The 13,812-nt window shown below is 42.0% G+C and overlaps 1 protein-coding gene across 1 annotated transcript in view; it reads left to right on the plus strand.

Annotated features, from left to right (window-relative positions):
- Positions 1-3,025: 3,025 nt before the first annotated feature.
- The window catches only part of LOC116980146 (serotransferrin-B-like), a 38,320-nt gene continuing 27,533 nt past the window's right edge, over positions 3,026-13,812 (plus strand). Inside the window, exons 1-2 of the mRNA XM_033032257.1 lie at positions 3,026-3,200; positions 5,416-5,577. Of these exons, the coding sequence (XP_032888148.1) occupies positions 3,026-3,200; positions 5,416-5,577 (337 nt within the window). The remainder of the gene's footprint in view (positions 3,201-5,415; positions 5,578-13,812) is intronic.

A 13,812-nucleotide genomic window follows, 5' to 3' on the forward strand; every position in this document is an offset into this window, starting at 1 on the left:
GTTGACGCACAAACCAGACCACGCTAGCAAGGTTGACCATGTGTTTTATTCTTGGGTGTCTTGCAGTGAGCTGTACCTATTGCAAATTCTTCATAGAGGTGTACCAACCACTGAAAATTATTAAAATGAATAGCAAGTTGATGAAGCTAGCATTAATAATTTCAGGACTTCACAGTGGTAAGGAGAGACTCAACACATCAATGAATACATGCTTGAAATACTTTCACTGAGTTATTCAAGGCAGTAATTGTAAGGTTACAGTACATATAAATGGAGACTGTCAACTCCACAGCCCGGTTTAATCCCATCCACTTCTACCATAATTTCATGCCTGGAGTCTGTCGTGTAACGACTTGTATCTGGTGTTAAATTAAAAAACTGCGATTAAACTCAATTTTAGTGAGCATTAAAGAACATCTAATTTGGAAACCAACTCTCTTGAATATTTTGGGATCTCTATCACATGAGTAGGCTATTTGGAATAGATAGGGTAAATGTACAATATTCCCCTGAGTTGGGGAATCAAGAACTAGAGGACATAGTTTTAAGGGGAGAAGGGATGATTCAATAGGAACCTGAGGGTAACTTTTTCCTCTCACAGAGGGTGGGTGGTAAATACCACGAGTTGCCCAGTTGAGGCAGGTACTATCACAACATTTAAAAGACATTTGGACTGGTACAGGGATATGGCCAAACACAGGCAGGTGGGGTATTTTGGTCGCCATCCATTTGTATGCTCTATGACATACGGGTTTAGCTGTGAAATCTGTGGTTTCCCATTTTCAGAGGTCAAGTTTAATTGCAAAGAAGCAACACCGTTCTTGAATGGCTGTGACGTTTGCCAACAAGGAGAGATGTGGCAAAACAGGTTGTGAGGACACAAACTTTTATGCAAAAGAAGATTGGTTGCTTCATTAAGTGGAGAAAAAATATTTGTATATGGTGTTTAATGTTGGGAAATGTGAGGCAACCTAGTTTGGCTGTTCTTTTACGGGACATTGGTCAAGACTACTTGCTTACTTGCCCAATTTCACAAACAAATATTTCAGCAGATAACCTGGCTCGCATTGTGTACTGTAATGTCTGTGCACAGTCTATGCCATCCTCAGTGGCCAGCAGAGGGATCAGCAGGTACCGTGACGTGACGTTAAACTGATCTCATCCGCCTGTACATAATCTGCCTGTACTACCATATCTGCCTCCACAACCCCCCCCCCCCACCCCCACCCCCCCCCACCCCCCCCCCCCCCCCCCCCACCCCCCCCCCCCACCCCCTCCCCCGGAAATGTGTTCCAGGCTCCCAACACTGTCTGTGTGAAGAACTTGCCCTGCACATTTCCATCAGAATGTTCTGTCTCTCACAACATAGTTATACCCTCTAGTGTTGGACATTTCCATCCAAGATAAAAGGTTCTGATGGTCTACTTTATCCTTGCCTCTCATAATCTTATATACCTCTGTAAAGTCTCCCCTCAACCTCTGATGTTCCAGAGAATACAACCCAAGTGTATCCAACCGCAGCTGAAACCCTCTTATCAAAGGAGCATTTTGGTAAACCTCCTCTGCACCATCTTCAAAGCCTCTGCATCCTTCTTGTAATGGGGCAACCAGAAATGCAGATAATACTCCAAAGGCCGCATTACCAAAGTCCTACAGAGCTGACTTCCTGACTCTCATATTCAATGTCCCTGGTAATGAAGGCAACCATACCATACCACCCTATCTACTTGTGCTGCCTCCTTCAGTGAGCTATGAGCGGACTCCAAGATCCCTCAGTACATCAATGCTGTTAAAGGTTTCTTTAACTGTATACTCGTTCCTTGCCCCTGTCCCACTTATGAAACCTGAACGGAAACCTCTGGAGACATTGTGCCCCACCCAAGGTTTCCGTGCGGTTCCCGGAGGTTCCCAGAGGTTTTTTGTCAGTCTCCCTACCTACTTCCACTGCCTGCAACCTCCGGCAACCACCTGCAACCTCCGCGAACCGCACGGAAACCTTGGGTGGGGCGCAAAGTCTCCAGAGGTTTCCGTTCAGGTTTCCTAAGTGGGACAGGGGCATTACATTCAACCTCCCCAAAGTTCAACACCTCACACTTGCTCGGGTTAAACTGCATCTGCAATTTCTGCAGCTGATCTATACCTCGCTATATCTTCTGACAGCATTCTTCATTGTCTCAACCTCCAATTTTTGGTGCCGTCTGCAAACTTACTCATCAACCCATTTACATTTATGTCCAGGTCAAGTATCACAAACAGCAGAGGTTTCCAGCGCAGACGCCTGTGGAACTCCACTGGTCACAGACCTTCAGCCAGGGTATCTACCTTCCACCACAACCCTCTGCCTTCTATGAATAAAAGGCAATGCATCAAAGGCGATTCATTGAATTTTGGGATAAAGTATCTATATCTGTAGTACTTCCAAAGATAGATACAGGCAGGGTACACGGAGTTGATGTGTAGAAAGGAACTGCGGATGGTGGTATATACAGATATTTGACATAAAGCTGGAGTAACTCAGCGGGACAGGCAACATCTTTGGAGAGAAGGAATGGGTGACGTTTCGGGTTGAGACCCCTTTTCAGACTAGCTAGGGATAAGAACAATGAGAGATATAGACGATGATGTAGAGAGATAAAGATTGCAGGGCCAAAGACCTCGGTTCGATCCCGACTATGGGTGCTGTCTGTACAGAGTTTGTACTTTCTCCCTGTGACTGCTTGGGTTTTCTCTGAGATCTCCCATAATGCTACAGGGGAGGGTTTAAACTAGATTGGCAGGGGGGGTGGGATCTCGTGCAGGACAGAGGCACGTGAGAGGCTAGAAGTGGGTATGGAGGGTGGTCTAGGAAAGGTTAGTGGAAAGAATAGGCAGGTGAAAGGTGGAGAGTGAGGAAGGAGGGTTGGTTTAAACTGCACATATTTTCATGCAAGGGGCTTGACGGGTAAGGCAGATGAACTTAGGGCATGGATAGGTACGAGCGACTGGGACATTGTAGCCATGACTGAAACCTGGTTGGTTGAGGAGGATGTCACGGCTGAAATTGTTGGTTGAGGCGGATGTCACGGCTGTGTTCAGAGGTGACATTACTGACTGTTCATCTACTGAGGCTCTATCGGTGGAGCTGTGGAACAAGAAAGGGACGATCACCTTCTTGGGGGTGTACTACCGAATAGTCAACGGGAATTGGAACAAATGTGCCAGTAGAGTGTAGACAGCTGCAGGTCAAATAAGGTTGTTGTAGTAGGGGATTTTAACCGTCCCAATATAGACTGGGAAAATCATAGTATGAAGGGTTTAGATGGGATGCAATTCCTCAAAAGTGTTCAGGAGAGTTTTCTTAAGCAGTATGTATAGGCCCCCACACATGAGAGGGCAATGCTGGAGCTAGTATTGTGAAATTGGGAGGGGCAAGTCAGTGAAGTGTTTGTGGAGGAGCCTTTTGGGACCAGTGTCCACAGTTCGATTAGGTTTAAGATAGTTATAGATAGGGATGGAGACAGTTCACATGTTAAAATGCTCAACTGGGATGAGGCCAACTTTGAGGGTATGAGAGAAGGTCTCGCTCAATGTTGACTGGAGCAGGTTATTTGAGGGGAAAGGAACATTGGCCAAGTGAGATGTTTTTAAAAGTGTACTGAAGAAGGCTCAGGATGTGTACGTCCCCGTTACAGTAAAGGGCAAAGCAGGCAAATGTAAAAAGCTTGGCTGACGAGGGAAATTGAGACGTTAGTCAAAAACAGGAAGGATGCATGGGACAGGCATAGGCAGCTGGGATCCCTGGAGGAGTTTCAGGAACTAAGGAGTATACTAATAAAGGAAATCAGAAGGGCAAAAAGGTGCCAGGAGATAGCTCTGGCAGGTAGCATAAGGACAATACAAAGCATAAAAGGCAATCCAAAAGATTTTATAAATACATAAGGGGGAAAATGGTAACTAGAGAGAAAGTGGGACCTCTCAGGAATCAAAGCGGTCACCTCTGTGTGGAGCCACAGGAGATGGGCAAGGTCCTCAATGAGCATTTCTCCTGGACGTGTCTTGAGAGCAGTCAGGGTTACCGTTGAAGAAGTACTGAAGGTACTGTCGTGTTTGAAGGTAGACAAATCTCCAGGTCCTGATCAGATATATCCGAGGAAATGGCGGGAGCCCTGGTTTAAATGTACGAGTCGTCCTTAAATACAGGAGAGATGCCTTCAAGAAGGGCTGCAGGGAAAATGCTGGGAACTATAGGCCGGTGAGCTTAACATATGTAGTTGGTATGTTACTGGAGAGTATTCTGAGGGATAGGTTATACAGGCATTTGGATGAACAAGGACACATTGGTTACTTTTTTTTTGTTCAAACCATATAACCATATAACAATTACAGCACGGAAACAGGCCATCTCGACCCTTCTAGTCCGTGCCGAACACGTATTCTCCCCTAGTCCCATATACCTGCGCTCAGACCATAACCTTCCATTCCTTTCCCGTCCATATAACTATCCAATTTATTTTTAAATGATAAAAATGAACCTGCCTCCACCACCTTCACTGGAAGCTCATTCCACACAGCCACCACTCTCTGAGTAAAGAAGTTCCCCCTCATGTTACCCCTAAACTTCTGTCCCTTAATTCTCAAGTCATGTCTCCTTGTTTGAATCTTCCCTACTCTCAGTGGGAAAAGCTTATCCACGTCAACTCTGTCTACCCCTCTCATCATTTTAAAGACCTCTATCACGTCCCCCCCTTAACCTTCTGCGCTCCAAAGAATAAAGCCCTAACTTGTTCAACCTTTCTCTGTAACTTAGTTGCTGAAACCCAGGCAACATTCTAGTAAATCTCCTCTGTACTCTCTCTATTTTGTTGACATCCTTCCTATAATTAGGCGACCAAAATTGTGCACCATACTCCAGAATTGGCCTCACCAATGCCTGTACAATTTTAACATTACATCCCAACTTCTATACTCAATGCTCTGATTTATAAAGGCCAGCACACCAAAAGCTTTCTTTACCACTGCGGATTGATTGAATGGTCTGTTAAGCGGGCAAATAACTGAATACTGAGCACTGACCACAAGGGACATCTTTGGAAATCACTACAGAGCTCTATCCTTCATTAGACCAGTACAGGTCATTCTGGTGTCCCTCATTTCAGAAGGTCTGGGATTAATGTTATCTAGGGACCGATTAGGGGAACAGCAAAGGTAGCTTTCATCATTTGAGGGAAGAGTGGGAAATGCAAAAGGTTTGAAATCGGTTTCTGAGAACAGATGTTACATCATCTTTCTAAACTTACCACTATTAAAATGATGACAACATCGCAAACAATTAAACTTGCAAAGTTAAAGCAAAACACGTCCGAATTTCCAAACTCAAAAGTTTCTTGAATTGCCACATTTGGTTAATTTTTTGAGAAGTCCTTGTGAAATCCTCAGTAAACAGAGTCTCTGCCAGTTGTTCGACTATTAAAGGAGAGCTAGAGCATAGACATCTCGTCAGAGCTGCTCAGTGCCCAATCATTCCTCTCTTCCGATGGTCTTTGAACATGTTCGTCAGCATGAGGTTGCTCTTCACAGTGCTGCTTTCAGCAGTTATTTGTAAGTCATGAGATTTAATTTATTTTCGCTTGCAGTCTGGATTTTCTCAATCTGTACAGCTCTTGTTATAAAGCAGGGTCTGACATGTGTGCAATTTTTGCCTAAATGTGAACAGTACATTCACGTGGATGTTGTTTTAATGTTTAAATCAACAAAGAAGCTTGACTCATTGTGCTCATTCTCCCTCACTGTGAAGAAAACTATTAATGATTGACAGTTTTTGGGTTTAAACTGCATACTGTTTGTGTACCTTAGCATCCCAGTACAGAACTATTTTTATAGATTTTTGTATCCCAATATAGATATACTTTTTATCCCCTTGTACCAGAATTTGAACATGTATTTATATCATTTTTGTATTTCTCCACCTCAGATAGGTACATTTAGCGCATGTTTGTAGCTCAGTACATGTATATTACCCAGTACATGTACACCACACATGGCTTCCACCCAATTCTTAAATTCAATTATAATTTATTTCTTTACCTATTAAATGTAAGCGAACTATTCTTATTGTTAATTACCTTTTAATTAATTTTGAATTGCATATTGACATTTTTAATTCCTCGGTAGGTATTATGTGCAGCTCCCTGCATTTGGGTGAAACATAAACTCATTGGTGTCACTCGGGATGCCATGACACTATTCAAACAAACAAGCAAGTGTTTAGTGTCCAAGCCAACATTTGATACTCAAGCTAAAACTGATTCACATGAAGTTGTCTTTACTTTCATTGTTCCCTGAACCATCAAGCCATGAGGAAAAGCAGTGCAATTCAAAAACTACTCGGATGGCAAGGGATTAACAAGACATATGAAAGGAGTGTTTAAAGATGGGACAGGCTTTGAAATGTTAAGTTAGAGAGAGATGTACCATTGGATGATGGGCCATGTGTGTGGGACAGGCCTCATTGATGAAGTTTACACAGGAACATGAGGAGAAACAGAATAAGTGTCTATGATCCCTCATCCCTGCTCCACTATTCACGGCTGAGCTGTTACCTCTGCGCGTCTGTCCTGCCCTCCCATGTCCTTGATTCCATTAATAGTCAACAAATGGTTTTATGTGACACATTTTTGATGTGACACATTGATTCAAATAAACAAGCTCTCTACAACTCGACTGAGTTGAGCTAGCCATGGTGAAATGAAACCAATGTTTGACAAAAAAACAAAAATTGGACATTGGGAAACTTTTAATGGAGTATATGCTTCAAAGTAGAGGCAATATGTTTCAGGATACTTCAGATATGGATGGAAGGTCAGTTGCAAGACTGGCATCTACCAATATGGAAAATTGCCCGAGTATGTCCCGTTCACAAAAAGTGGAACAAATCTAACCTGGTTAATTACCCCACAGTCGATCTATTCTCCTTCTTAACAAGCTGCTGTTATCGTCATTGCCATCAAACAGCAATTGCACATCAATAACCTTCTCAACAATACCCAGTTTGGGTTTCACCAGAACAACTCAGCCACAGACATCGTCAGAGCCTTGCTCCAAATGTTGAACAAAAGAGTTGAATGAAACGGAAAACCAAAAAGCTGCAGACGTTGGAAAACTAAAACAAAAACAGGAAATGCTGGAAATAATCAGCAGGTCAGGCAGTATTCAGGGGAGGAATAACAGAGATAACGATTTTGGTTGAAGACCCTTTGTCTTTGGTTGCACTAAGGACGTTGGGCTTTTTTCAATAGTATTGCGGTTATTAATTTATTGCATTTATTGTTTATTAAATGTAAGCGAATCCGGAAGTGGCGGCGCTGGGAACGGCTGCGGCTCGCCTGCAGTCCGTTTGTCTTTTACTTTTTTGTGTTGTTTTTTTCATTTTGTCTAGTTACGTTTTTGGTTTTTAGGTCGTGTTTATGTGGGGGGGGGGGGGTGAAACGGGGCTTGCTGTCTCTCCCTTCGGGGGAATACGACCTTTTTGTCGTATCCCCCTTCTCTGCCTCCGTCTACGCTGAGGCCTAATGGCGGAGCTGGCGACCTCGGGACTCTGGAGGCAGCTGACAGGACTCGCCCTGAGCTCGCTCCCGTGAGGGTGGCCCAGCCCGGGGCTGGAACTGCGCTCTCGTGAGAGCGGCCTGGCGAGGGGCTGAGAGACTCTCCCGTGAGGGGCTGTGGCCCGTCGGAGTGGCCCAGCCCGAGGGAGAACGGCACTCCCGTCGGAATGGCCCAGCCCGAGGGTGGAACGGCACTCCCGTCGGAGTGGCCCAGCCCGAGGGTGGAACGGCACTCCCGTCGGAGTGGCCCAGCCCGAGGGAGGAGCGGCACTCCCGTCGGAGTGGCCCAGCCCGAGGGAGAACGGCACTCCCGTCGGAGTGGCCCAGCCCGAGGGTGGAACGGCACTCCCGTCGGAGTGGCCCAGCCCGAGGGAGAACGGCACTCCCGTCGGAGTGGCCCAGCCCGAGGGTGGAACGGCACTCCCGTCGGAGTGGCCCAGCCCGAGGGAGAACGGCACTCCCGTCGGAGTGGCCCAGCCCGAGGGAGAACGGTACTCACGTGAGGGCGATCCGGCTCGGGGCTGGAACGGTGCTCCGGTGGCTGGGACGGCGTTCTGGCGGCGGTGACCTGAGTCCTGGGTTCAGCCGCGGGCCAGCGGCTGCGTGTGCTGGACTGGAGGGCGGCAGCTTCGACCACCCCCGGGCCGCGGTGTTTGAACCGGCCCGTTTGCGAGGTTCGGTGAGCCGCGGGACTGTTGTGCCATCGCCCGGTGGGGAATCGCCTCAGCGCAGAGGGAGAAGAGGAGGGAAGAGACAGTAACCCTAAGATTTTTGCCTCCACCACAGTGAGGAGGTGCTTGGAGGATACACTGTGGTGGATGTTAATTTGTGTTTATTGTTGTTTATTATTGTATGATTGTATGTATGACTGCAGGCACGAAATTTCGTTCAATTCAATTCAATTCAATTATATATTATCTATGAGTATTGTGTTTACACACCAGTTATGTTGCTGCAAGTAAGAATTTCTTTGTTCTGTTGTCGACACATATAATAATTAAATTGATTCTCTTAACTCAATGCTTCATAAGAGCTGGAAAGGAGATGAAAGAATGTTTTTAAACTTCAGAGACTATGGGGAGGGAGGGGGTGACTGATAACTTAAGACCACGATGACCATGGGAATAGACTGCAAACAAGGTTATCTGGTCAATTAGTGAGTAGAAGTGAGAACATAGAATTGAATTGAATTGAATTGAATCCTTTATTTGTCATTCAGACCTTTCGGTCTGAACAAAATGTTGTTGCCTGCAGCCATACATGTAATAATAACAACACACAATAAACACAAATTAACATCCACCACAGTGAGTTCACCAAACACCTCCTCACTGTGATGGAGGCAAAAGTCTTAGAGTTACTGTCTCTTCCCTCCTCTTCTCCCTCTGCGCCGAGGCGATACCCCACCGGGCGATGGTAAGTCAGTCCCGCAGTTCAAGCTCCGCGGCCCGGGGGTGGTCGAAGCTGCCGCCCTCCAGTCCAGCGGACGCAGCTGTTGCAACGGGTGCTCTGGAAAACAGGCATCAACCTGTGATCTGCGAGCTCCCGACATTGTCATCCACTGGCCCGCGGCCGAGCCCCGGATCCAGGTCGCCGCCACCAGAACGTCGCCTCAGCCGCCGGAGCACCATCTCCGCCCCGCACTGGGCCGCCCACACGGCAGCGTCTCAGCCCTGCACCGGGCAAAAGAATATATAATACAGAGCAACAAGACATGTCCTGCAGGTTAGGCTGGGATGTCCTCTGTTTCCAGAGAAATTAAAGAGTGGAATAAAAGAGAGGAAAACAACAAGAATGTAGCTGAATTACAGTAGTGAGGTGAGACCGACTACTCTTGACATCAAGCCAGAATTTGACTGAACGTAGCATTAAAAAGCCCTGGCAAAACTAAATCAGGGTCGGGCTAGAATGCACAATGATTATGTTGATGTTAGCTCATGAAAACGATGTTGACAAACTATCAATAAATGCAGAAATGGTGGGGACAATAAATCCTTGAGTGTCCTTGATACTCTTTAAAGGCGCCCATAAATAAAATAAAATAAAATAAAAATAAATAAAATAAATAAAATAAAAAATAAAAATAAAAATAAAATAAAAATAAAATTTATTATTATTATTAATAAATGGATGGATAATTAATAGGCAAGGAATAGGGAAGGATGGCTGTGCCTGGCGGATGATCCTGGTCCAAACTGGTTGATTCCAGGACACGAGCCGAAGAAAGGACAGTAGTAATAGAATGGCTTGCCATGATCTTCCAGTCTTCCTAGATACTGGGGAAGATGCCAGAGGATTGTCCAATAACAGGCAGAAAGCCATTGCTGGTAACTACAAATAGGTTTAACCTCATTGCTTGGTAAGATCTTAAGAAACAATAAATAAGAGGAAAACTTGACAGACCCTTAGGGAATTTAGGTGAGACAGCATGGATTTTGAAAAAAATGGACTATATTATTGCAGACTAGTAATAAAAGGAGTCAAAGAAATCGATGCACATGTGTGAGAAAAATTGTTGCACAGAGGAATAAGAAGAGTCAAGTCAAGTCACATTTATTTATATAGCACATTTAAAAAAACAACTCTCGTTGGCCAAAGTGCTTTACATTTGTTATAAGAATAGCACAACAAAACAAACTACATACATATATACATGTAGCCCTCACTCAGAGGATGTCAGAAAAGGCTAGGGAGTATAGATAAGTCTTTAGTCTTGACTTAAAAGATTCGATGGAGGGGGCAGTTCTGATGGGAAAGGGGATGCTGTTCCACAGAGGAGGGTGGGTGGGAGGGGGTGGGTGTATGGGATTGCTCCCAGGGAGCCGGCATGGATCCAGTGGGCCTCCTTCTGTTTGTGGTAAAATAAAATTAGCTCTTGAAACAAGAAGACACAGATCAAGGAGATTTAGGGGAATGTGAGGAAGAACCGTTTTAGTAACTCTAGAGACTGATTTGAAAGGGAAATTGGATTAGCGCATAAATTCACAAATTCATAATAAAATGGTGAATACGAGAAAAAAGCAGTAAAAAGAATGGGTATTAGTTTAGTTTAGTTTATTGTCACATGTAATGAGGTACAGTGAAAAGCCTTTGATGCGCAATAAACTCAACTAACGTTAAAGGCGCAATGTACTATACTAACACGACTAACTATATAGCAGGAAGGATGGGGGAGGTTAGACATATATTTTAAATACTAAATACTAATTATGAATTACTTAACATACAGGTAAATGAAAAGTGTCATTATTGACGAGGTACTTTAACCCATAATTTCTTTAATTTTAATCCAAATCTTCTACCTTCCCTTTTATTTTATTCTATTTTAAACTGTTCAGCGATTAATTGACCTGATATGATAATTTTGGTAACAATTAGAGGGAACCGACTAACGTTGGGTCAAATTCTAATAGGGGGACAAGGCCCAGTGCATAATCTCATCGACGGAGGTCAATTTAAAAACAAATCTAGCTACCTTAGGTGGCTTTTTTGTAATTTATCGCTTTTTTGATAAATTACATTCACTTTTTTTGTTTATTCACAATTATTTGTTGTATGACTTAACAATTTTTATGTACACTTTATTTTATGTTTTTCTCTTTCCCTTAATTATGTTTAATAGTGTCAGGAGATGTAGAACTACTGTAGAAATTATGAAGGACAACTCTGGATTCGGGATTCCGAGGTACTTGGCTGCATCACATGAATCATACAGTCTGGTAATAATAGCCAATGCAAGATAATAGTCGAATAAATATCGGAGGTCTCACCTTCTGTAGTTGGAACATCAGAGGTGCGAATGAGCCGATTAAAAGGGGTAAAATTCTGGCACAATTAAAATCATTAAATATGGATATTGCTTTCCTACAAGAGACACATCTGAAACAACAAACTCAGATCAGATTAAGGGCAAATTGGATAGGTCAAACCTATTACTCCTCATTCACCTCTAAAGCAAGAGGCACGGCTATTATAATTCGGAAGGGTATACATTTTAAATTAAAGAAATCTATATCTGATAAAGAGGGAAGATATGTTATAGTCACGGGAGAAATTTACAATACACCATTAACTATGATAAATATTTACGCGCCTAATTTTGATAACCCACAATTTTTTAGGAAAATAATAGATTTAATCGCAGAGCATAATTATCAAAATATAATAATGGGGGGAGATTTTAACTGTGTTATAGATCCATACTTAGATAAATCAATAAAGCTAGGGAAGCGTCTTGTTAAAACTAAGACCTGTGAATTTTTAAATACTTATATAAAAAATAATAACATAGCTGATATTTGGAGAATAGCAAATCCAAGTGGTACAGAATACTCATTTTATTCATCAGTTCACAAAACTTATTCGCGAATTGACTATTTTTTATTGGACACAAAATTAATCCCGTATACGAATAAACCATCATATCATAATAGTATTATTTCTGATCATTCACCATTGACTTTTATACTTAAAATTGAGGGAATGCCGAGTATAAAACCTTTTTGGAGATTCAATGTACATATATTAAATAACCTGCAGGGTTATGAGTATATAAAAGAACAAATAAAACTTTTTTTCGAAATAAATGACACGCCGGGTATTTCTGCACCGCTATTATGGGAAACCTTCAAGGCATATATTCGCGGCGTCATAATTTCTTACCAAAGTTTTCAAAATAAGGAAAATAAAAGAGAACTTCAGCGGATAGAACAGAAAATAAAACTACTAGAACTGGACAATGCAACTGACCCAACCATAAATAAACATAATAAGATAACTTTATTGAAATATAAAGTCAATAGAATACTATCGGCTAGAGTAATAAGATTATTCCAAATTACAAAACAAGCACACTTCGAATTTGGGGATAAGCCACATAAACTACTTGCGAGGCAACTGAAGCAACGAGAAAAGGAAAAAACTATTACTAAAATTAAATCGGATAAGGGTGAGTTTTTAACACTGCCTAAGGATATTAACAAGAGGTTTGCCCAATTTTATCACAATTTATATACATCTAAAATAAATACAGATGTAAGTAAAATTACAAATTTTTTAGATAATTGCAAGCTCCCAAAATTGGATAGTTTAGAACAAGAGCAATTAGGAGCACGGATTACTAGTGAAGAAATAAAACAAATAATAAACTCACTGAAAAATGGGAAGACCCCAGGACCAGACGGTTTTAGTAATGAATTTTATAAAAGATTTCAGGAGTCAATTATACCAAGATTATTCAATTTATACACGCAGGCTTATACCGAAAATAAACTACCAGAAACCCTAGCAGAAGCAACAATAACACTTATACCAAAAAAAGATAAAGATTTAGATGAACCGGGTTCTTATAGAGCTATTTCACTACTAAATACGGATCAGAAAATTTTAGCAAAGATTCTAGCTAGAAGGCTAGATAATTATATTAACAATTTAATAAATACGGATCAAACGGGATTTATACCCAAAAGACAATCATTTAATAATTTGAGAAGGCTTTTCAATATAATGTACTCTCATAATGAGGACAATGAAGATATTTCAGTTGTCACGCTGGATGCAGAGAAGGCATTTGATCAAGTAGAATGGCAGTATTTATACAAGGTACTCCAAAAATTCAATATGGGAGAGAATTTTATTAGATGGGTTAAACTACTTTACGATAGACCTACGGCAAGAATATTAACTAACAATACGCTATCTCCAAAATTTTACTTATCAAGGGGTAATAGGCAAGGGTGTGCCTTATCACCATTGCTATTTGCCCTTATGATAGAACCGTTGGCCGAAAGGATTAGAAATCACCCGAATATTCACGGATATAACACTAAGGATTCAAAGAATAAAATTTCACTATATGCTGATGATATTCTTTTATATATTACTAATACACAAACGAGCATACCCACCTTATTAACACTAATTGAGGAATTCGGCTCTTTTTCAGGATATAGAATAAATTGGAATAAAAGCGAAATTATGTCTTTAAAACCACAGGATTCGAGACACTTACTAAAATTCCCCTTCAAAATTGCAACAGAAAAATTCAAGTATCTGGGTATTCAAATTACGAGAAGACACAAATCATTATTTAGTGCCAATTTTATACCACTATTAAATAAACTGAATGATATGATTAAATTTTGGAAAACACTTCCGCTCTCATTGATAGGTAGAATTAACGCTATAAAAATGACTTTCTTACCACAATTAATATATTTGTTTCAAGCGATCC

The sequence above is a fragment of the Amblyraja radiata genome, chromosome 13, assembly GCF_010909765.2.
Source record: "Amblyraja radiata isolate CabotCenter1 chromosome 13, sAmbRad1.1.pri, whole genome shotgun sequence".
NCBI classification, from domain to species: Eukaryota; Metazoa; Chordata; class Chondrichthyes; order Rajiformes; family Rajidae; genus Amblyraja; species Amblyraja radiata.